This window comes from Gastrolobium bilobum, unplaced genomic scaffold (genome assembly GCF_033153095.1).
Source record: "Gastrolobium bilobum isolate Gb01-03AN ecotype WA unplaced genomic scaffold, APGP_CSIRO_Gbil_v1 utg4377, whole genome shotgun sequence".
Taxonomy (NCBI): domain Eukaryota; kingdom Viridiplantae; phylum Streptophyta; class Magnoliopsida; order Fabales; family Fabaceae; genus Gastrolobium; species Gastrolobium bilobum.
The window spans coordinates 1,662,124-1,687,111 of NW_026895684.1; the positions used below are offsets into that span (position 1 = coordinate 1,662,124).

Sequence of the window (24,988 nt, forward strand, 5' to 3'; positions counted from 1 at the left end):
CTTATATAATAATAAAAAAAAATACGTGAGTAAAATAAATACATTTAGGGGAGTCATATTTTTCTAATTTTAATATAAGAGGTTTATTCCAAAAAATATATATATCTTACTATTTGGACGTAAAACACTGACAAGTGATCACGATTCACGAATAAACAATAATAATTAAATCCAAAAGCTTAATTTCGTAACTCGTGATAATTACATTAATAATTTTATATTAATGCTTCTTAACAATTATTAGTATCTTATCTATAATTTATCACACTTGATCTTTCTGTGCTTTACTACACAAAATTAAATATTTAGTGGCATTATTTTTTTTCAAAGACACTGTAATAAAATTATACCTGATTCTATCTCAATTAGGGTAACGTGTTACAATTAAGGATGTATTGGATTAGGATTTTAAAAGGCTTTTTTGAGATAAAAAATCCTACGGATTTTAAAAGACATTTTAGAATTGTAGAGACTTAAAAGACTTTTTTTACAATCAAGATTTCGTAAGATTGGATTTTAAAGGATTTTAATAGAACTTATAAGATTTGAAAGGACAATATGGATTTATAAGATTTTAAAAAACCATATGAATTTTTAACAAATACTCAAAATTACAAGAGTCAATACAAAAGGGAAAGTTTATACTTACAACTTATTTTTGTTTATAACCTTTTACAACCATATCTTAATCGTTGATTTTCGTCAATCAACGGTTATCATTCATTACAAATTAAATATTAATTAATGAGTTTTATTTGCAAAAATAATAACCATTGATCGACGGAAATCAACGGCTGAGATATGGTGGTAAAATGTTGTAAACAAAAATAGGTTGTAAGTATAATAATCTTCCCCATAAAAAATAACAAAGAAATGCAATGAAATTAATAAAAAAAAGTAAAACCTAATATAATTTTCTCAATCAGTAAAACATAATATAATTTTTAACAAATATTTAAAATTACTAAATAACAGTTTTTCACATATTTAATGAGTTGAAAATTATCTTCTTCATTTGGTATCAAAACTATGCATATATGATTATAAGACCCAATATTTTTTAATTATAAAAATAATTCTAAAATTGCAAATAGAACCTAAAGTTCATGATAAAATTTCGTTTGGAATTTTTTGCAATTGATCTTGAAAACCTTGGGGTTTTTGAAATTTTCTAACCATATGAATTTGAAATTTTGGGTTTAATTATATGAAAGTTTAGAAAATTTCTCAAAAAAATTTCAATCGATACATTGAAACCTTAAATTGCTTTAGGGCTTTTGAGAAACAAGCTTTTAGTTATCTATTGACCCAAAAATTGTTAGAAATTGTTTCCTATAGTGAAGGAATTTCGTTCATGAATGTATTGTTACGAAATATAGGGTTCATATTATGAAAGTTTCAATCTTTCTTTAAATTGATATTGTTTCATTGATGTAAAACGAAAATTGGTTTGAGAGTTTTAGTTTTCCTGTTATTTTTTCACTGTTTTATGTTGTTTTTAATATAAAAATCACACATTTTTTGCGCTAAGAAAAACCGCGACCCATAGCTTGAAAAATCACTTTTTAAACTTCCAAAATTTCTCAAAAATGGCTCAAAAATATGTTATTTTTGAGATAGATTATAATAAAATCTCGTTGGTTTGTTTTTTCTGAATTGTTTTGTGATAAAAATCGCTCAAAAATATGCTTTTTTTTAGTTTTGACCAAGCTTCCATGGCGGAACCCAATTTTGAGCAGTCAACCTGCCAAAGGAAGAAGAAAACACTGCAATAGCAGAATCTCAAGAAATCCTAGGGGTTGGGGTGAGATTGTTAGCGAGACATCCTATTTATATTTTTCACTAAAAAGTCTCACGAAATCCAATCCAATAGAAAATTCATTAAAATCGTCAGATTTTTTAATACCACGAGATTGTGATTCTATTGTTTAAAATCCTGATTGAATACCAACGGATTTGGACGGATTCTAAAATAGTCCTTTAAAATCCTAATCGAATACCACGTGACTTTTTTTCAATCCATAAAAATCCTAATCGAATACCAACGAATTTTTTTGTCCAAAAACAATCCATTAAAATCCTTTGAAATATCAATCCAATACACCCTCTTAGTTTTAATTATTTATTATTTATTTGATTTATATGTAACTAATCCTAGTTAGCTGAGTAGTTATTTTATTAGTTAATTAGCTTAGCTAACTTTCTGTTATTAGATGTGTTAGTGTTGTAAGTACCTGCTTTGTACATTTCTTACATGGACTCTTTGCACTTTAGCTGATATAAATATCAGTTACTCAAAGTCTCAATATAACTTTTACACCTTTTTTTCTTTCTATGAATTTAATTCGTAAGATGGTATCAGAGCTCATTTTTGGGCTTTGGTAACCACGTTTCTTGCGCTGATATTCAATATCTGGTTTCTTATTCAATCTGGTTTTCTTCTTAATACTTTCTTGCATTTTAAATCCTCCTCATACGGTGTGGCAGCGTGTAACGTCCGGCCGCTTTAAGAATCAACGACTATCCCAACATACTAACACAAGACTTTTCAGTGTGCTTTTTTCTCACTCGCACACTTCCCGAGAAAACTTTCCAGCAGGTCACCCATCCCAGAATTGCTCCAAGTCAAGCACGCTTAACTATGGAGTTCTTCCGTTCCGAGCTACCGAAAAGCAGATGCATCTTGTTAGTTTAGGTAGTACCAATTAATTCTTATAAGCTATCTCAAACTGTGCAGTCTCATACCTGCACAGTCTCTGGAATTCCTCTCTTTCGGGTGTCGATTCGATTCATTCGTTCATGTAACCCCCCGCTGGAAGCCTGCCAGGAGCCGCTCCTTGTCCATGCCCTTTCGCACCGGCGATCACTCGCCACCCTCATCCAGCGCTTGGGATGTTACACAGCGCTGCAACAATATGGTCCTTTCTTGGATCCATCGCTTGATTGCAGATTCAATCGTCAATTCGATTATATGGATGGAACGTGCCTCAGATGTCTGGAATGACTTGGGGCAACATTTTGCCCAATCCAATATTTTTCGAATTGCAGATATTCTTGAAGATATCTTTCGTCTACAACAAGAAGATCGTCTAGTTTCAGATTATTTCATTGAACTGAAGTCGATGTGGGATGAACTTGAGATCCTACAGCCTTTACCAGTGTGCGATTGTGTTCCTGCGTGTTATTGTGGTGTAATGGTGAAGGTACACTAGCGGACCCACACGTTGGGTCACATGTCCGCAAGTGCGGACATGTGATTTTGGATTTTATTTTTTTATTTTTTTTAGTTATGTAGGTTATTATTTGTCTTTTGGTTCAATATTTATAGTAGGAGTAAATATCATTTTAAGTCCCTAACAAAAAATATGGTCTCCATTTTAGTCCCTTATCAAAAATTAGTCTCGAAGAGGTCCCTAAAAAATTCAAAGTGGATCAATTTAGTTAAAATCGTGGTCCCTCACAAATTCAAAAAAGACCTACATTAGTCTCAAAAAGATTAAAACACTTTAAATCTCATAGGGACCAGGTGACTCTCTTTTTTTTATAATGGACTAAAGTGGGGAACGAATTTTTTGTTAGGTACCAAAAATGATATTTATTCTTATATTAGTTAGTAACGTACAGAGATGATTAAAACAACGTAGCAACACAAATTGATTAGAGAGAAAACTTATTCTTCCTCCACTGTCACGTACCCATTCCCATGATTTCTTCATCATTTGTTATGGAATCAACTAGATTATGAGCGGGTTCAAGCGTTAATTTAAACTTGTTAAAATAAAATAAAAAATTCGGGGGACACCACCACTAAATGTGCGGACATAAAGAAATTTTCCTGGATCCGACGCCACTGGGTACGTGCATCAAGGGAGAGAATCCAAGTCATGCATTTTTTGAAGGGACTTAACAAAAAATTCACGTTCGCAGATAATGCTCATGGAGCCTTTTCCATATTTGAGTAGAGTGTTTGCTCCTATTTCTTAGTAGGAACGTCAACTAAGCTCAGATTTACAAACTGGTACTTTTGCTGAGTCAAAAGTCTTTGTCTCTAATCGAGGTCCAATTCGAGAATCCATTTCACAAAGAGATAGAGTCCGCAACAATGGCTTAGGGAGAGGATGCAGCACAAAGTTGTGTACACACAATGGATATGTGCTTTGAGAAGCATGGTTATCTCCAGGATATAAAACGTGAGGGAATCCACGTTCCACAAATGCTGCTGTGCAAGATTTGGATTCCGAGTCATCTTGCGATCAAAATTCAGGTGTCATGCTTACTCAGGAGCAATATCATCATTTTCTTGGACTTGAGAAACATGACATCAATGAGGGCAATGCACACTCCTCTAATCTAGTTCAAACTTCAAGCGCAGCTCTTGCTGTTGATACAAACAATACTGGTAAGAAATCTTTCCTATGGATCTTGGTGCCATGGATCATATCTCGTATGATGTAGATCAGTTTTCTACTATGAAAAGGATTAAACTAGTTGCTATTACACTTCCTAATGGTTCGAGAGTCTATGCTACACAGTTTGGGACTATTTTCATCTCTCGTATTATACAACGTGCTCTATGTTCCAACCTTTTTTGTTAATCTGATTTCTCTGAGTCAGATGCTCATTTCACTTAATTGTGTACTCATTTGCATTGAAGCTTTGAATAAAGGTGGGAAATAGAAGGAGAAGCCACTAGTATACTGTAGTAGCAGTAGTGAGAATAAGCATAAGTCCAGCCTCTGTATTGTGGCATTTTCGATTGAGACATTCTTCCCAAAATGTTTTGAAACATATGTGTAGAAATTTTCCTTACATTGACAACATGATGATATTTGTCAATATGCACATAAAAAATGTTTGGCTTATACCTGTAGTGTGCATAAGTCTACTTAACGAAGCTAATGAAAACATTCTGAACACGGCTCATTATTTATTTTTTTCACTCAAACAAGATATCAACTTTCAAAATTTGGATATTATTATAAATGAGGTATAGCAGTTTCACATAACCAATCGTAGAGTTAAGTGAAAAGCTCACACGATGACAAGTTTTTGTTAAGTTAAAACAGTTCCTGTGAGTTTCATTCAATACTCAATACACATTGATCATTTTAGACTCTCTTCTTCTATAACAAAATTGTTTCCCTTGATTTTGATAGTAGCTAGAGGGATTTTTTATTTTATTTTTTTAGTACAAAAGGAGGGGCTAGGCCCCAAAGACAGAAAAACTAAATAGCAAAATCTAGACTACTGCTAGCATCCTGGAGCAATAGTTGTTGCAAATCAGGTGGGGGCATAGTGAAAAACTTGATTCCATAGCCCATATCAAAGGACACTTTGGCTAGCCAGTGGGCGCAATGGTTGTTGTCCCTGAGTGTGTATCCCATTTTAATATTCCAATATTTCTTAAGCCACTCTTTGGTTCTAGAAGATACGCATGAGTCTCTAGCAGGATCATGATCCATTTGAAGGATATTAAGCGCTTTTGTTGCATCAGTCTCCAGGCAGATTCTACGGGCTCTGTTTCCCAGGCAAGCTAGAGGGATTTTTTACTTAAAACATGTGTTGAATATGTTATTTGAGCTTAGGTCATTATCTTCAGAACCCATTTATTATGGAGAAACCCTAGACTTCTTTAGGACTCCTGATAGGGCGGAGAGAGGGGAGGCTAGGGTGGGCGGCAGCCCCCCTCCCCCCATCCAAAAAAATTGAAAAAAAAAATTAATGGAGATGAAAGGTCAAACGTTACAATTAAATGTGCTTCTTTTAAAAGTTCTGGTTTGAGATTCAAGTTGAAATTTACTTCTAGTTCACCTAATAATGTGTATGTGTTATGTGTAACTTTTTTTGCATTTTCTTTTTTATTTTCTTATGCTATATTTTGATTAATAAAAGCTTTGACCTTTTTGCAACCCTTTTGCTCTCTTTTTTTTTGGTGAGGACTCTCTTTTCATTTGCATGGTTGTATTTTTCTTTGTGTAGTGGTTTCATATAAAGAAAATGAGTTTGCTCTAACTTAAAAGATTCATTTTTTGGGACAATTTGATTGTCGTCTTTTATTTTACTTTTTTAAAAAAATGTAGTTAAAAGGATTGTTTTAGTTAAGACACTCTCTTTTTTTAATTATTTCTTTTTAAATAATTTTTTATGTCTGTTGAACCTGACCAACAGTACATTTTTTCAGTGTTTCAGATGTTGTTAAGTGTTAATATTTTGGTATGAATATATCTAAATGAGTTCCTATGAGGTCAATAGATACAAAAAATACTTATATTATATAAGATAAAAAATTAATTTTCGCTCCCCCTCCCCTCCAATCCTGGCTCCGCCACTGGCCACCACTTATAAGGAGGATCTTCATTCTCATTAATGGAATCACTTATAAGGAGGGTCTTCATTCTCATTAATGGAATCAATGAGTATCGATCCTACCATATATACTACGCATATAAATATTACTTACTTGAGCGTTGAAATGCCTCATATATGCATCACTTTCTTGTTCCATCGAAGCACATAGAGAAACTGCTTGCAACCACTATTAACTTACTCAATAAAAACTCAAACACAAACTCATATTATATCCAGATATATACTTCTAAATAGAACAAAAGTTACCAACTGTTCGACAAGTACGATGCGTAGTTTTTAGTGCTCCTTTGTGTGAATAGAATCAATAGATGCTCAATTTCCGCATAAAGCTACTAACAGGCAGTGCTCTTTTGTTTCAGTGAAAACTTTTGTATTTGTACGTATCTATTTGACTATTTGGTTTGTGAAAAAATAAATGAAAGAAAGAAAGAATGAAAGAGCAACTTTCATAGTCTTTCAGCATTTTTTTTAAGGTCCTTCTACCAAACTTTATTTATTACGTTAATGGAAAGTAGTTCGTGGTTATGAGGATTAAAAGAACAATAAATAAAAGAGAAAGATAAATAGGGGTCAGACATGGTGAAAAAAAATTATTGGTTAAGTGAAAGGAAATATTTATTATTTGAGTAAATGTTAACAGTACGTGCAACTTTATTGCCAAAATAAATAAAACAATATATAATACTAATAATTTTTTTAAGTAAAGCTAAAACAAATTTGTTATATTTCAACTTGAAAGATTTTGGAAAAAGCTTTGTTTTGTACCAAAAATGTCTTTACACGAGGAGCAAATCCGTCAAGCCAATCAAGCGAAATTGGAGGAAAAGTACATTGTACCAAAATTCCTATCAAGAAAGTCGTTTAACCCAAAATTTCAACGAGTGATCCTCCTAAAACAACACAATGAATGGTTTATGATAATAAAAAGTAAACGATTGTGAAAAACATGTTTTATTTGATAGCCATTGAGAATTATCCTTTTTTAAATTGTAATTTTTCAAAGTGTATATGAAACTAACATTAAATAATAACCATTTACATTATAATTTTGAATTAAACACTTTTTTTCAAAAAAATCTGTAAACAATTAAAAACTGTTGTATTCATTAATATTAAATCGTTTTATATTCACAACTCTTGACGTATATTACAGGTATTGAAGTAAATTTTAGTCTAAAATTTTTATTAACTTGAGCTTTGGTCGTTATAAGACTTTTTATAATTTTTTTCTATATTAATATTTATTTAATTAGTAGTCTTTATCATTAAATATTCTTTTTTTTATTAATTTGAATTTTATTTATTATGATTTCTATTAATTTTAAAAAATATTTGAAGGAGGAGAGTCATAATTTTCAACCGGCATGAATCAAACAAAAGTCAGTTCATGGCTATGATGCACTGACATTGACACGGGACACGACACGCCGACACATTAATTCTAAAAAATGTCATATTTCGACACGTTTTGATATTAAATAATACTTTTAATATATATAATATTTTATAGTTAATACATATAATAGCCCATAACAAGTCATATAAACAATCAAATATTCAAATTTCAAAACATAAATATGAACAAAAATAATTTTTCGTACATTGTTAATTTTTCGTACCTTGTTAATTTTCATGTCAAATTTCATAACAGAAAAAATTTATTTATAAATTATTTTTTTATGTTTAGTTAATAAAATAAAATTGGATACCAAAAAAAAAATTAGACCTAAAAAAATTGTATCGGAAGCGTGTCAAAACGTTGACCACGTGTCGAAAAAAGCTGATTGCGTGTCAGAAAAGTGTGTCAGAACATGGACCGCGTGTCCCAAAATATTAACCGTGTGTCGATGTTTGACCCGTGTCAGACATGTATTTTTTTCAAATTTGTGCGTGTCCGTGTTTTATTGGTGCGTGGTATACAATAAATTTTTTATTTATTACCGACAAGTATTACTCGGTCAACTTACAAACACATTAATAATTTACATTGTTCGTTTGTTCAGAAACATGCTATTTACACTATCATAAGAATATTCTTTGAGCCTGTTTGGATTCTCTTATTTTTAAGCTAGAAGCTACTTATAAGCTAAAGCTAAAAAAAAGAGCTTAAAAAAAGAAGCTAAAAGCTGTTTGGAAATTACATGAAAATTTTAGCTTAAAATTTACTTAAAAGCACATATTTCAAGAAAATTATCTGTCTCTATCTTTATCACTCTTCATTTAAAAAAAAGCACACAATTCAAGAAAAAACAGATAAGAGCTTAAAAAAAAGCTCCTCCTATGAGCTTTTAATTTTCAGCTTTTTTCTTCATTATAGAAAAAAGAGCTTTTCATTATAAGAGCTTTTTCCAAAACCTGTTTGGCCTAGCTTATGCTTATAAGTAGCTTCTAGCTTAAAAAAGAGAGGATCCAAACAGGCACTTTAAAACATGAGCCGAATAATTAGTACATACATAGTTTCAATTAAGCTTTAAAAAACAACTCGCAATTAAATTTTTGTTGCAAACAATTCTAAATATTAAATAACTTAATCTAAATTTTCACTTATAAAATGTTTAGATTTGAAATTTAATCTAATTTTTAAAAAAATTCTCTTAATGAAAATTTATTTGCAAATCATTTTAAATACAGAATAAATTATTCTAAACGAAAACTTACCATGATCCGTAATAAAAATTATTTTAAAGTTGAGAAAAATCCGGGATTAATGTTAAAAGTAGTAATCAGACAACTCACTCGAGGAGCGAAGTTTGTGTGTTTCTCAGGCACAAAATATTTGGTGGGATTGTGGTAAGAGAAAAAGAAAAAAGGTTCAGGAGAGAGGTGAGAGAAAAAAAAAATTAATTCAAGTGTCAAAAGGACCGTGGTAGTCTTGCATCACATTACAAAATTCCTACACAACGCATGGAAAGTAGAAACTGCACTGTTGTCCCAACAGTTCTTGGGATTAATGTTTTGTTAAAAATAAATTTTTTTTACATACACATAAATATATAATTATTAATATTTTACAATACAGGATACAATTCATATAATATGATATGATTCACAAATTCAGTGATACGTATCACAGAGTATATCAGAAAGAGATTTGTATCGAATGATACGATATTATATCTTATGATACGATACGTTACGCATGTCATACAATACAAAAATTAAATGTTATCAAAAAAAAAAAAAATCAATTTTTTTAATTTTAATATAAAAAGAAATAAAGATTTGATTTGCTATTTAAATTAAAAAAAATCCAAAAGAATTATTTTTTGAAGAGAATAATGGATTAGTTATGTCACTGATAGATGATGTTGATAGTGATAGTAGTGATAACATTAGTCTTAATGATTGATAAGAAGGAGAATAACTGATTTGCCCTTTAATTATTTATGTATTTTGTTTATTGAATCTTTTTTAAAATTTAAATTTATATAATATTAATTATATTGTATATTTTTAAATTATTTTTTATTATACTTCTATATCTTACTATTCAAGATATATAATACAAAAAATGGACTAAATAATATTGATTCAATAATCTTGCATATATAGACCCTACATAATTTTTTTTTATGTATATAAAAGATATGAAACATTAATCCATTTATTTATTTCCCTTTCGTTAATCGTTCATTATTAAACGAGAACAGATCCTCTCTCACCACAATCAGAAACACCCAACAGCCTCGCGCCACTTTTCACACACAGCACAGGGCTTTATGCCAGGCTGGGACTTGTCATTACAGAAGAAATACACCTGTTGCTTCCGAACTCCTTCCGTGCATCTGTCGTGTGACCCACGCGTTCAATTGCAATAATTAATCCCTCTACTATTATATTAATTCCATTAACAAAATTAGATTGTTACAGGCTTACAGCAACTGGAAAAAAAAAAAAAAGACACACAAATAGTCTACTCATTAATTGGTTTTAATCTCGCAGCAAACGAGACACCGAAACTGTGATACTATATATATAGAATATAGAAGAGAGGGAAATAGCTTGTAAAAAAAAATGGCAAGTGGAGAACAGAAGATAGACTATGTGTTCAAGGTGGTGCTGATAGGTGACTCAGCGGTGGGGAAGTCACAGATACTAGCGAGGTTTGCGAGGAATGAGTTCAGCTTGGACTCTAAGTCCACTATCGGAGTTGAATTCCAAACACGCACTTTGGTCATCGATCACAAGACCGTTAAGGCTCAGATCTGGGACACTGCTGGCCAAGAACGGTACTCTTACCTTCTTTTTTCTACTATGTAACTCTTTCATTTGAATCTGTTATTTTCATCATAACCGTTCGTGCGTGATCTGATCCTCGTGGCAATGGATCATGTGGTTTTTAGCTGATCTACTCTAATGATCATGTTGTGTGGCCTATAAAATTGTGCTTCGATGTTATGTTAATTAATTTTGAAAGTTCAACTGTGAGTAGATCAGAATGGAGAGAACGACAGAGTAGAATATATACTGCTATATATGAATCTGTTACAATGCACTAATTACTAACAGAAACAGTTGTAACTAACTAGATACTCTGTCAAATTCGGTTCCGGTCTATGAAGGCTTTTGTGTTTGTTGTCAATGATGGACACTTGGTGGTCAAAATTATGTTCATCTTCAAATGTTTTGCTCGTGGGAGGTATTAGATCATGTCTTTGACTTGAATAAGCATAGACTTTCTTTGATGATATGGTTGGAGTGTGTTATGTATTGGTATTTCATTTGATGCATGACTAAAACACGAAAAGGAATAACAGATAGGATAGAAAATCTACTCGGCAGATTATCTGGAATTTACTCCAAAATATGGAAAATTATGTCCAATTCATAAAGTGAAAATAGATGGTGTACCATTTTACAGTTCACTATCAAGTAAACAAGGATTACCTCCACTCCACACTTGTTAGTCGGGTTTAACGGGGAGTGGTTTTTTTTTTTTATCAAGTAAACAATCTTCACTACTTTCTTAATCCATATAGTATCCTTATAGAACTTTAATTCTTTCGTTTGATTACTTTTCTGTCTTATTCATACTTTCACCTTAGAATGAGTGACTTTTATTCATGATTTTAAGTTGCTGTTGTGGTTGCGGTTACAGTAATTGCGGGCTTTGCAGCCACTACATTGGACGTTGGGGTTATTGGTAACTGAATTTTTTCAAGTTTGTAAGGGTGAGGTTTTTATTTTTAAATAAAAGTTGCAATGGAATGAAGTTGAGGCCACTTCACCATTGCTTTGCAGATTTTTTGGGGAATGATGTTGCATAAAACTCTATAATCCATTAGATTTAAATTTGCACTGCTGCTATTGTCTATGTTATGATAAATTCTTCTGCAGATAGATCAACTTTACAGGAATTGATATTAATGCCATTTGATATATCATTGCTTATCAAGTTGTTGACTTTCAAGCTGATGTACCCCTTCCTTCTGTTCTTCCTGCCCGACTTATACTATACGTTCTCAATCTGTATGACAATAAATAATTATACAAAAGGAAAACAAAATCAGATTTAGGAACAAAGCATGCATGTGTGAGTTTTGGTAATTTTTGGGAGGGGATTCCAGTTGATGATTGTGTATGCATAATTGCATAAGTTAAGTTGTTTAATGTAATCTGATGCCAGGCTTTACAAGAGTGTAGAGATACGAGTTTCTTAAACTGGTTAGGAAGATATAGAATCTCATTCTAATTTCCACTTTTAACTTTTATGTCACCATTCTCCATTGTGTTGAGCTTTTAAAGTAACTAATTTTCCGATATGGAGTACAGCTGAAGCTCCAGTTTAAAACTACCGTGCACCTTGAGATTCAGCACACTCAGACAGAATTACCTATATGACAGACTATCCATGGAAGTGGCTGCATGGACAATCCATGCAAATGGTTCATTTAGTTTAGTGTTAAGTCATTTGGCTTGATTTTATTGATACAAAGAGTGTTAATATTATTCTGGTTAAATTGTACCTGCTAATATAATTAATATGGACATGTTCTCCTCTTTCCAGTTACTTTTTAATCAACTGTGTTTAGAATAGAACTAATTTTTCCTGCATAAATTTTAAATATAGTTTGTGCTTCTTTACATTATTTTTATCATATCTTCATGGTTCGAATGGTTGACTTACAAGTACATTAAATACCAAATTGCAGTTTGCACTGATATTTCAATGATTTGTGGTACAGATACAGAGCAGTTACAAGTGCATACTACAGGGGTGCTGTTGGGGCAATGTTGGTTTATGACATCACTAAACGTCAGACCTTTGATCACATACCCCGTTGGCTAGAAGAACTACGCAACCATGCTGACAAGAATATAGTCATCATTCTTATAGGAAACAAAAGTGATCTTGAGAACCAGCGTGATGTACCCACCGAGGATGCAAAAGAATTTGCTGAGAAAGAAGGCTTATTTTTCTTAGAGACCTCAGCACTAGAAGCAACTAATGTTGAAACAGCCTTCTTGACTGTCTTGACCGAAATCTACAACATTGTCAACAAGAAAAACCTACCTGCTGATGAAAGTCAGGGAAATGGGAACACGGCGTCTCTGTCTGGCAAGTCGATTCTTATTCCCGGGCCTGCCCAGGAAGTCCCTGCTAAGAGGAATATGTGCTGTCAGGCATCCTGACTTTATTTGTAATTCGTTTCAATTTAGCATATTTCATGGTTCTATGTTCCTATTACCAAATTTTAAAGGTTTGGCGCATTTCCTTTTGTATATTTAAATTTTAATTTGCTTGGGTTGTTGAGTAAAGAACTAACAATGGAGGTGGATACAAATGCTTGGGACAGTTTTACATGAATTTTGCAGGTGAATTGAATGGACTTGGAATGTTTTTGAATGTGAAAATGTCATGACTCGTGAGTCGTGGTAATAGTGTTATATATCGATATTTGTATACTGAGGTCATTTCGTAAGCTCTGAAATTATGGAAATGCTGACATGGGTTCTTTATAAAAACAGAACTTACATTATTAAGCTTGAAGCTTAAAGATTGGCTTAACAATGTACTAATCATCAAATTATCAATCTTCAGGTATTAATATGTAGATAATATCATTTAGGAAGGACGATGAGTAGATATGACCGGACTTTATGCGCGAAAGTAGTAATATGCTTCTCAATTTGGCTAAAACCCACCAGATTTATGTAACTAGTAACCTGAATGAGCTTCGAACGACTTTCCAAAATTAAAAATGATATGCAGGTTTTAATAGAATGGGAGCCATAATGTCCAGAAACAATTTATGTAATCTTGCAAAGCTATAGAATACTATTAATAAAAATATGAACCAACATCTGTGCGTTAGAGAATAGCACCTTTAGTCTCAAACCATATTTTGAGTAAAACTGTCTCGTACTGAAACGAAAACACAAACATGACATAGACGGAATTACAAAAACAAGCAATTTTATCACTAATGATTCATGGGTGAAGTAAAAAATCACCATTTTTGTAAATGCAATAGCAAAAATATCTGTTAAGTAGTCACTCTTTTTTTTAGTAGATAGTTAAGTAGTCACTGACTGCCAGCAACTTTCACATCATCATCATTTTTACCGTTCAACTCCTCTACAGGCTGTACTTCACTTCCCACATTATTAGAGGAATTGTTGATGTGCCCCGAGGAGCCCTTTTCTGTGTCTAGTCGTATTAAAAGCCTTTCAAGTAGTTCTTGGCAGTCCATTGCAGTAACCATCACGGTCAATCTCGCCCTACCCCTCCAGCATCCAATGGCTATTGTTGAGTTATCCACTTTGAGGGACTCTGTAGCAACTTTGTTCCCTGCAGAAAAGGAAAAGGCCCCGTTAACAGAAATGTCGATCTCAATGGACCTTTTCTACAGCGTGGTGATACATACCTTCACCCAAAGCAACCACACAACAGCCTGGCATTAGATTTGCTGCCTTTTCACCAAACTCAGCATCAACAAAATCCCCAAATTTTACGTCTTTGTTCTGCAGAAGATGCTTGAAATCTACGGGAGATGCATGTAGAATCTGTTTGGTTATGTATGGGAGAATAAGGGGCAATCCTTCAGATGATATCCGAAAAGCACATGGTGCAGAGCTACCTTCTCGTGCAGTTTGTCTTTCCTGTATGACGAGAGCAAGTATATTTCACTCGATTATTCAAAAGAACTAATAAAAAGCTCATTTCTCACTAACAGTCGTGGACTAACCAATAAATATTTCCACTACAAGTAAAGATGATGAGTATCACAGTTGCCTTAACTTACTAATTTAACAGCGTAGATTGTGACAATAACTTGTGGCATGCATACTATTTGTGATATTGTAGAATGCTCCGTAAAGAAATTAGGTTAGTAAAACAGTTCTAAATGAAATATGTACATATTATTTTACACGTTACCCTTAGCAATTATCATATCTCAAAATGAAATCAGAGTAGTTGACTATAATTCATATCCAATAAAATTCAACATGTTCTTAAAAATTGAGCTGATGAAACCAGAAAAGAAATGACCAAGTACTGAACAATTTCAGAAACAACTCATGAAGTACTGTTCTCTAACAGTCAAACTCTAATAGAAGCCACAAACAATTGTATAATCAGTATCAACTTCTTCAGTATCAAAATGTTAAAAAAAGTTCATACAGTTTACTTTTGCTAATCAAACTCTGATAAAATCTGTCTCCCATGCCTAGATGGATCTCCTGTGCCTACACAGTCATCTACCAACCTTTGTTCTTGGGCCTTTTCTAATGGTGAGAATAGATCATTATTATATACAGACATCTTTTTCTATTTAAAATTAGGAGCATAGGTGATAATTAAATCAACCACATAAAATAATAATACCAACAATAAAATATACTTACAAACATCTTCAGGCCAATGGAAGTTATTTTAAGTTGCTGCCCACCTGAGAAGTTCAACTCAAGAACATCCTTGACTGACTTGGAAATATAGTAAATTCTTTTCACATGACTTGTATCATTGTTTCTTGTAACAAGGTGACCGTTGAATGGAAAATGCTCATCGATCCCATAAAAAGCCCTTATACTATTAATGATTGCTTCATCTTTGAGAAAGACAACAGGGTCAACACCTCTCCATTTGCCTTGAATTTGAAGCTTTCTTTTGCCTGGAACCTTCTTTGCCATGTTTTGTATATTATGGGGCTCTTGAGTTTCCTTGGCATTCTGTTCTTCACATGTAACAGGACTGACTTCCAAATCTTCGGTATTGGGTTCATCGTCATTTACATTTTCCTCTGCAACTGCTTCGAAGACCTCATGTGCACTTGCTAATGAATTAATCTGCAGTACTTGTGCATCCTTCAGACTCTGGTCTGCTGGTTCTACATACTGCTCATCAATTTCTATTTTAGGTTTTTCCGGAATTGCTGAGGAAAGAAAACAATTACAAACCTATTATGGGAAGCAAAAGTCTGTGTCAATATGAACATAAACAGAAATGATAACTTGGAAGTATTTCCCATGTTCACAAGAATTTCCTGATTATCGTTTAACAGAGTCAGAGAGAGAGACAAATGTAATCAGATGACAAATTACCTGGCAGAGGGGAAACTTTTTGCAGTACAGCAATGAAGAAGGCTCCAGTGTTCTGATCCTGAGGCACTATCCTCATGCAATGCTCTAGAGGAAACTCAGAAACTTCCTCAGCAGACTCAGGCATCACAGGATTCTCTACTGCTTGAATACCATCTTCAGCATTTCCATTATCACCGTTAGTAATGTCATCTCCCATGTCAACATTACAATTACTGTCAACAAGATCCTGATAGCTTTTGCCAGAAGGAAACATACTGGGGAGAATTACACTTCTACGAAACTTAGGAACATCTTTGTAAGAGACCAACCATGTACCCCTGTCATTTACCTGCATCTCTCCAAAATCAAACACCATTAAAAAATTTTAAATGCATATTGCTGTAAGACAAACTTAACCTCTTCTACATTTTAAGCCAAAAGCTGAATCACATGCAAAACCTACAGCTTCTGCTGGAATACATGTTCAAGTTGGACATGGATAAGAATTTTCTGTTCACGAAGTTTGAAACTTTATTTTTTACCATCCACAATAATGTGGACATAACTTGATGGACATCCAACTGATCGAATATCAGAAATTGGATTAGAAATAACGTACTACCAGACATATTCCAAACAAAAGCCAATCAGGAAAAAAAAAAATCCCAAGTCCATCATATGGCAAGGAATAACACCTATTCATAAATTTCAACCCAGCACTCTCAAGAGTTGGAATTGGAAGAGACATAGGATACTAAGAAAGCCAAATACCTACAAATTTCCTTCAAAACCATTCAGGGTGTCTCATCACATCATGTGAAAGGGCATTATGTCCTAGAAAATCCATGAAGATGAGATACGCACTAAAACTTTGACATGTATAGGTAGGCGCAGCATATTTTTTCCTAATATTACATGTATTATCTTCAAAACACTGACTTTTCAAAGAAATAGATGGTCAACTGGTCACTGCAAACACAACACAAACCTTCCATCTCTTGAGACCTGACCGACGAATGAGTTGCGGAAGCTCACTAGAGACATCAAGAAGTTTAACAGACCCTCCACACCTCTGCAAAACCTGCAACACGAGAGAACAATAAAAAATATATATAGAGAGAGAGAGAGAAATTGAGCAGAGCTCCTCACTATATAAAAAGCCAAAAGATACAAGCAATGTTGATGTTAATCTCTAAAGCATGGATACACTGATTTCTTAAGCATACCCCTACGAAGCATGCATATGCCCCAGTAAATACCTAGTACGAACTTTATCTTTTTTTAACTTTTGAAAATGAGTACGGCTTGGGATGGCTAAGTATGGGCTTACAAATTATGCACAAAAAAGCAGTGTTTCTCATGATCTAGACAATTCACATCTTTCAATTCTTCCTTTTCTAGCATAGCTTATGGTGGCCATTTGCAATATTCGGTGGCAATTCTGCACTTTCCAGCATTGACACAGTGGTCATTTGTAGTCTCCAGCGATTCTAAATGAAATGGGGTGAGTATATGTTCAGCTGTACTAAATGAATATCTTGCATAGATGAAACAAATAGATAAAGAGGCTCCTAAAAAACAAGACAATGCAAGTCCCTTTACTTATTGGATTTACAAATTTTAACCAACCAATAGCTGATATGTATTTTGATGGGAGCAAGAGAAGAGACAGTGGAGGACAATTAGGAAGAGAGCATTTATCATGTGAAATAGCTAGTCTATTTTATATTACTGATTTACTCAATGTTGCTAGAAATCCTTATGTTGTTAGTTCATTCATATATGCTGCAAACACATCTGTCTTAGGTTTCTTCCACATAACTATAATGCTATAAGAACTAAAACATTGCAAATAAAACAATCCACCTGTTGAGGTTACTTCAATCTATCAAAGACACTTGGCTAATGACTATAAAAATGTGTAAGTATAGTGACTAACGGTTAGATTGATGCACAAAGAAACTCCATGACTGCCTCCAATTCAGGACCTATACCCTTGAAGGCTATTGATGGTTCAAGTGAATACTAGAACAAACATCACATTGCTAATCTGATTTGTCCACCATTGGTGAGGTCAGACCCCAAAATTGTTGTCCAAATTATTACTAATAATGCACCTGTTTGCAAGGCATCAACACATAACCCATGAATTATCACTAATAATTAATTAAGGATTATCTTGTATTGTGAGGGCAAACTAGACACTAAATCTTATGCATAGTTAAAAATTTATTACTTTTAGAGTTACTATGTTTCTCACAGTACATGGATAAACCATAAATTAATATTGAACTTACATATTGTAATATTTATTAATGTCATGCATCAAGTGTCTATCTTTGGTCCATTTCTAACCACCCCCTGTTGAAATTAATTAGTAACCTCTTCACTAGCTAAAAAATTAGAGGAGTTACCATTGGATGTTAATCCTCCTTGCAATCCCAATTGTCATCTACTCTTACCATAAAAAAAGTTATTTGGCCTTTAATTGTATCCATCCAATTCTGAATGGCATCTGCTCCGAGGCATTCAAAATTGTTTCTTTCAAACAAATAGCCTTTTGAACATCACCTTTAAAACGAGATCAGTATTCGTTGCTAAATATAGATCAGAGAATGGAGACCGCAATTAATGGAACTCAGCTAGGGGTATAAATAGGCCAGGAAAGACTTTGACATAAATAGTCCATGCCTACGTAACATATTTTGAGTCTATCACGACCTATTAGCTTAACGCAGGCTAAATTATAGGCCTGACCTATTAGCTTGTAATTGTAATAGGCCTACAGACTTCTAAGCCTATGACTATCAGGCCTTTTGCAAAATTATAGGCCTTTTGCTTAATTACATAATAAAATGAGTATTATGCCAATGGTATGCAAGTTCTTAAATAGTATGAAATAAGAGTATTACCAATAGCACCCTATTATTTCATATCGAAAATCGACTATGGAGATTTTCATACACACATATGTAATTAGACTACTCCATCAAAACTCGATATATAGCTGACATTGTCAACTTTATATGAGCAATTTAATATCATGTGAAATTGGTTCATCGTACATAAAATAAATTAAATTATATTTTTCTTGACATTTATCCTAATATCATCAAATTGTAAAACAATTTCACTTACTTAAATTTTACACCTTTTTACTTTTTCTTCAAATCATACTTAGTGTGCAGTTAATCTCTACCACAAATTAATGTTTGAATGACCTCTTCAGTTAAGCTAGCACGATAATTACCAATAACTCTTTCTCCAACACTAAATGCAACTCTGGTGCTACAATAAAAATTAAAACACCTAGTATGTCTTTGTCATCTTTGATAAATTTCAATACTTTAAGCTATTTTTCTTCTACGACCCAATATATTAAAGGAAGGATGAGTTTTCATCATATATATGAACAACTTCACGATAAGATCTTAACTCTGATTTTACTTGGGGGACAGCTTTCTTTCATGCACAATACTTGTGATTTTAGCAAACCAAAGACAAATGTAGAACTTATTGATGCTTATCATACTAGCTTAGCTTAAGAGACAATCCAAACATTAATTTGTAATGGCAAATGGCTACGCAACAAGATTTGAAAAGAACATAAAAGGTATAAACTTAAGTAATTAAAATTATTTTACAATTTCATGAGATGTGGATTAAATGTCAATTAGAATCTAATTTAATTTATTTTCTGTGCAGTATGAGCCAACAATACATGACAGCAAATTGCTCATATAAAGTTGAAAAAGTTAGCAACATGTATTTTGATGAAGTAGTTAAAGTAGTTATTTATGTATGAAAATCTCCATAGCCAATTTTCTAAATGAAATAGGCCAGACCCATAGTTATCAAATGCGGATTGCGGCCTGATACGGCCAACCCTGAAAACCGCTATAGCGTTATTGCGGGTTGCAGTTGCGGAAATAGCAGAAAAAATATAGAGTAAACACCCTTTTTAGTCCCTGGCAATATCTACGAAGTTCTTTTCAGTCCCTGGCAATAAAAAAGGACCAAATTGGTCCCTGAAAGTACAAGAAAAGGGTCACTCTACATATTTGGGAGTTGACATAAGAACTAACATGGCCCTTTTTTTGTAATTTCAGGGATCAATTTGGTCCTTTTTTATTGCCAGGGACTAAAAAGGACTTCGTAAATATTAACAGGGACTAAAAAGGGTGTTTACTCAAAAATATATTTATTAAAAAAACAAATTATATGTATATATATATGTGTGTGTGTAACATAATAAATTATTAAAAAAATAATAACACCCAAAAAAAATACAAATAAAAAAAATATAAAGATAAATAAAATAAATAAAATAAATAAAGGCAGAGTTGACATGTTACCTCTTAGTAATAAGTGTCCAAACTTAAGCTATAGTTGTACTACCTTTAGTTGTAACTATACTTGACTGATTTACCAGATTTATCTTAGTTACTTTAGTGTTTTACCTTAGTTACCTTTTAATGATACATTTTTTTTTTTGGATATAGAAATAGTTTTACCCACTGTTACTATAATACTTGTGAATCACTTTTCTGACAAATGTACTTTTCTTTTCTTTAAATAAAGATAGATTAGAATCTCTTTCTCTCTCACTTTTTCTCTTTCATCCGTTCTCTCTCTCACAGCTTCTCTTTTTCTCCTTCATCTGTTCTCTCTCTCTTACTATTTCTCTCTCTCTCACTCACTATTTCTCTCACTCGAAGCTTTGCTTCTTCGTTCATGGCTTCCACATTGAACTTCTCTACTATAAGAGAGAAGTAGAGAAGAAACGAGCGCAATAAAGAAAGCAAGAGAGGCAGAAGAGAGACGCACAACAGAGAGGCAGAAAGAGAGAGTGGGTTAGGGTTAAAACCATAAAAAGACACTATTGCGGTGAGATTTGGCCGCAACGGCCGCTATTGTGATTTGGTGCGACGCGACGCAGATGGTTGCGACGAAGCTCCGCAAAGCGCAACTGGCGCGGCTTGCGGCGCAATAGCGCCGCTATTGACTACTATGGCCAGACCTATAATTTAGCCTGCATCAGGCTAATAATCAAGTTAGGCTCAAAATATTCTACATAGGTCTGGCCAATTTAGACCCCTAACACTATAAATCATCTTATTATCTGGTGTATTCTTAAGTGTACAAATGTTTTTCAGAGCAAGATTAAACGTGTGCAGTACACCTAGTGTCCCAAGAATAAGAGGATGGATTGATTCCACAATTGATCTAGTCGCTTTACAAACAAATTAGTAATCATTTGAACAAAATTTTGTGATCTAGATTCATCAAAGGGGGACAAAATGTAACACATACCTAAGGCTTGCCCATACCAAGTGCCTACGTGGTAGAAGTAAGCTTAAGAAATCAATGCACCCATGATTCAAAGGTAATTAGTCATTTAGTTGATCTTAAGATATCAAAGCACTTTTTTGAGAAAAGTTCACAACTACGGTGGCTGCACTAAAGTATAGAAAATTCAAGGTAGAATACCTCTGCAATCACAGCTTCATTCTCAATAGGGTTCATTGAGCATGTTGAATAAACCATTCTTCCACCAATTTTAAGTAAAGATATACCTGAGAAAATCAAAATAGCTGTTGAGATTGCCAAAATCATCTTAAAATCCAAGTCTCACAAACCCTAGCTCATTCTATTAAGCTAAGACAATAAATATAAGTATTTTTTTACCATAATAATCTGTCTTCAAAATTATAGAACTAGGCAACAAGAGGAAGTCAGTTCAAACTAAATAATATGAAATTAATATTTGGTGTAAAAAATGCCTTCCATCTCCAAAAGACACACAACAAATGTGACACGTTGAGTAATTGCTAGTTTGGTCCTTCATGCTCAACAAAATGCAAGTCGGCCCAGAAACATAGAACAATAATTTACAAAGCAAACTTGATCTCGAAGCATAGGTAGACTTACGCAATCTTATTATCAACCTTTCCTTTTATGGTGACAAAACTTTGTAGGGTGAGGGAAGGCTCTCCTCATTCTAAGGCTAGGACAAAGACAAACCACCAATCTCAGTAAGCATATACGATGAAATTACATATTGCCTACTAGCAGAGACAGAGACCCTTGGGTTTGAACCCGAGTCATGCAAATTTCATGAGCGGAAAGTTGACTGGGTGAGCCAACACCCGTTGGCTATTACCAATCTTTTAATTGAAAAAGACAACCAAAAATAATTGAGGAAAATAACCACACCTTTTAAGGAAACAGCAAAACAAGCCTAAGAAAGGCATGTGCTAAAATAGATATATAGAACAATCAGAAACAGAAAGTACCTCGCATAGCAATTAAAACTTGTAGGCTATGAAGCCCATGTCCCATCCCTGTGTTCCTGTAAAAAAGTAAAATAAGTATTGAACAGTAGTTTGGTGGTTGAAAAGAAAAGAAAGGGAATCTGGAGAAAGGAATAAAAGCTACCATTTCCTCCATAGATCAGGTGCCTTACGAAGGGTACCATCTCCACTGCATGGGACATCACACAGAACACGATCAAATAACAGTTGGCCAATCTTCTGATCTGACTCCATCCTTTCATAATTCCTGTTTAAACGGCATCCAGGGAAGTTCTGTGCTTCGTGATTAGTAACAATTAGGTTGGCCGTGCACATACGTTTTGTTTGGTGGATGAGAAGATTACATCTTTGGACATCAAGATCATTTGCTATAACCTAATAAGAAAAAGGACACTAATCAGCAAATGCTCCACATTTAGCTTGCCCAATCAGAACAGGTCAAATTTAGAAAACTATTTAGTCCAGAAAATCAAATAAGATATTGCATACCTGATAAAAAAATAAAAACAAAAAGGCAAAGAAACATAGAAAAACATGTTTTAGTTAAAATGCCACAAACCATTCCATCAGGTAGTGATCCTGCTTTAGTTGATTGGTGTATGATCTCAAGCAATTGGAATGTTTTCGAACCTGGTGCAGCACACACTGAACAAAAGCAAAGAAAAAGTAAAATAGTCAAAAACACCAAAGTTTTCTTCCAAATGAAGCAAATAGAATTAGGGCTGGTAAAAATAAAATGTACTTTGTGCACTAGAAGTTGCTTACTATCAAGAACAAAATGATCTGAATGCACATCCAAGAAGAGGGGAGGCACCTACGTTGAAAACAACCATTAGAGTAACATAAGATAAATTCTTGAAAGGTTAGAACAACAAGTAACCTACAGGCACTAAACCATTAAAAATCATTTGGAATGATATTGAAGATTGAAAGAGTATGTAAAGTGACCCACCATACTAACAGCTTCCTGTCTTGTGATATTTCCAATTTCATTTTCTAGCTTTAAGAATTCATGGAACCTGCGTGGTTAACATAATCAGAGGAAGCAAGTGACATATTGTTCATAAGAACTAAGTAATATGCATAATTCGTTTCAATTAATTGTTTGACAGTATCCTGTTCAGGAATTCTAATACACACACACACACGCATATACACATATATATATATATATATATATATATATATATAGGGGTAGGATATTTTTACACAGGTGTAAGAATAATAAATTTTACGCTCAATCTTAACCATTGTTTATTGTGCATCTAACGGTCGTAATTTATTGAGAATTAATAATTAATTAATGAGAGTAATCCAATCAAGTACAATTGATTGATACATGAAAATCAACGGCTCAAATTGAGTGTAAGACTTATTATTCTTACAAGAGCTTTTGTTAAAAAAATTCATCAGTTTGGTCAGGTGGGTGTAAATCAACATTCCTTTTGGGGGGTAATTTTTCAATATTAAGGAAGGGGAAGAATATTCAGGGACGAAATGACAATCTTTGAATTAATTCATTCATATATCATGCAGAAAACATATAAATAGATATGAAATATATGCATCCTCGTCATGATTGGGGTGATATCCATACTTAAAAGTCCTGAGTCCTAACACGTCCATGTACATATTGCACTGCTAGAAGGAATCCGTTGGTTGTGTTAGTGCCATGCAATCAAATGCAACTCATAGATCGTCAAAATCTATTACCTCTCAAGTGTTTGGTTCTTCCTGAGCTGCATCCGAGAAAAATTCGAATGCCAAGCAAAATTCCCAGGATACCACGGCAATGGCCTAATAGCCTCTGTCTCACCTCCTTCAACAACCTACAAGTAACAATTCACAACCAAAAATAGAGGCACAAAACGAAAGCAACAACAACAAAACAACAAAAACAAAAGCAGTAGCAACACTTTTATAACGGCCATTTTTGCAATTGACATACCTCAGCACGAAGAGATTGCACAAATTCATTCTCCAGTTGGGAGCGAATGTCGTCAGAGAACTGGCTACTGCAATCACCAAACAAAACGAAACGCAAATTTTATGTGAATATAGTAAAAAGATGTAAACGACAGTTAACGTTGAAAGTGTAGGAATGAAACGGAAAGATGAGTTGATAGAGAATAGAAATGGTTAACCTAGAATTGATTCTAAAGGATGCAGGCAAAGGAGTTCTGAGAACCGTGACAAATTGATCCCATTCTTGAGGATCCACTACCCCTTGCTCCTTGTAATAGTCATCGAAAGCAGGGTTCTCAGTGGAGAACGGAGTCCAATGAGGATTTTTGGTGTCGGAAGAATCAGGATCCGATTTTGAACGCTTCCACACATTTTCTCTGTTCTGACGGAAATGCTTTCTTTGAGTGCGTGACCTCCCGCCACGCCCCATCCTAACCTGCTTATGCTTTGGAATTGAATTGAACTGAACTTTTAAACACGAGCCATGTTTTTTATGGTAGGGTTTTAGCATATCGTGCCATTCACTGATTGGGCCTTTCTCGAAACTCAGCTCTAACCCAAATCATGCCATCGAGTGATTGGGCCCTTGTCTATCTCTCTAGCGAATAAATCTTTCGTGCTACTCTTATACAAAGATTCAGTGCATCTCACTAATGGAAGTATTACATATTATAGGAGAAAAAAAAAAACTTTAAGTAACATGTAATATTTTTATTAGTGGGAAATATTGAATTTTTTATGCAACAGTAGTACCAAAGATTTATTCCTCTCTAGCACTCACGCAAACTGCAACCAGAGAGATAGACATGTAAGGT

At 33.6% G+C, this 24,988-nt stretch overlaps 2 protein-coding genes across 4 annotated transcripts; one reads left to right on the plus strand and one right to left on the minus strand.

Moving 5' to 3' along the window:
- Window positions 1-6,229: 6,229 nt before the first annotated feature.
- Window positions 6,230-13,215, plus strand: LOC133290704 (ras-related protein Rab11A-like). 3 transcript variants are annotated; one of them, XM_061488853.1, is made up of 3 exons: window positions 6,230-6,244; window positions 10,402-10,598; window positions 12,555-13,215. In XM_061488853.1, the coding sequence occupies exons 1-3, from the start codon at window positions 6,230-6,232 to the stop codon at window positions 13,000-13,002; spliced, it is 660 nt and encodes a 219-aa protein (XP_061344837.1). In that variant the 3' UTR covers window positions 13,003-13,215. The 3 variants fall into 3 exon arrangements, with proteins under 3 accessions (XP_061344837.1, XP_061344829.1, XP_061344820.1); XM_061488845.1 differs by lacking the exon at window positions 6,230-6,244 and adding an exon at window positions 6,635-6,648 and having other exon boundaries at window positions 10,392-10,598; XM_061488836.1 differs by lacking the exon at window positions 6,230-6,244 and having other exon boundaries at window positions 10,311-10,598.
- A 462-nt stretch (window positions 13,216-13,677) lies between these two features.
- On the minus strand, window positions 13,678-24,603 carry LOC133290324 (uncharacterized). Its single transcript, XM_061488408.1, has 14 exons — window positions 24,353-24,603; window positions 24,157-24,223; window positions 23,922-24,037; window positions 23,161-23,227; window positions 22,974-23,022; window positions 22,768-22,853; window positions 22,333-22,583; window positions 22,191-22,246; window positions 21,385-21,470; window positions 16,883-16,975; window positions 15,916-16,243; window positions 15,220-15,746; window positions 14,238-14,472; window positions 13,678-14,143 (listed from the first exon to the last, which is right to left on the minus strand). Exons 1-14 carry the CDS (start codon window positions 24,601-24,603, stop codon window positions 13,896-13,898), a joined length of 2,460 nt encoding a protein of 819 aa, XP_061344392.1. The 3' UTR covers window positions 13,678-13,895.
- Between the last annotated feature and the right edge of the window lie 385 nt (window positions 24,604-24,988).

Excerpts from the sequence above, each read along its gene's own strand:
- LOC133290704 (XM_061488845.1), top strand. Across the intron at positions 10,599-12,554 it reads GACACTGCTGGCCAAGAACG|ATACAGAGCAGTTACAAGTG; the intron begins GTACTCTTACCT and ends TTTGTGGTACAG.
- LOC133290324 (XM_061488408.1), bottom strand. The coding sequence starts at position 24,603 with ATGGGGCGTGGCGGGAGGTCACGCACTCAAAGAAAGCATTTCCGTCAG. Across the intron at positions 24,038-24,156 it reads TGCAATCTCTTCGTGCTGAG|GTTGTTGAAGGAGGTGAGAC; the intron begins GTATGTCAATTG and ends TGTTACTTGTAG. Across the intron at positions 23,023-23,160 it reads GACAGGAAGCTGTTAGTATG|GTGCCTCCCCTCTTCTTGGA; the intron begins GTGGGTCACTTT and ends TTTTCAACGTAG.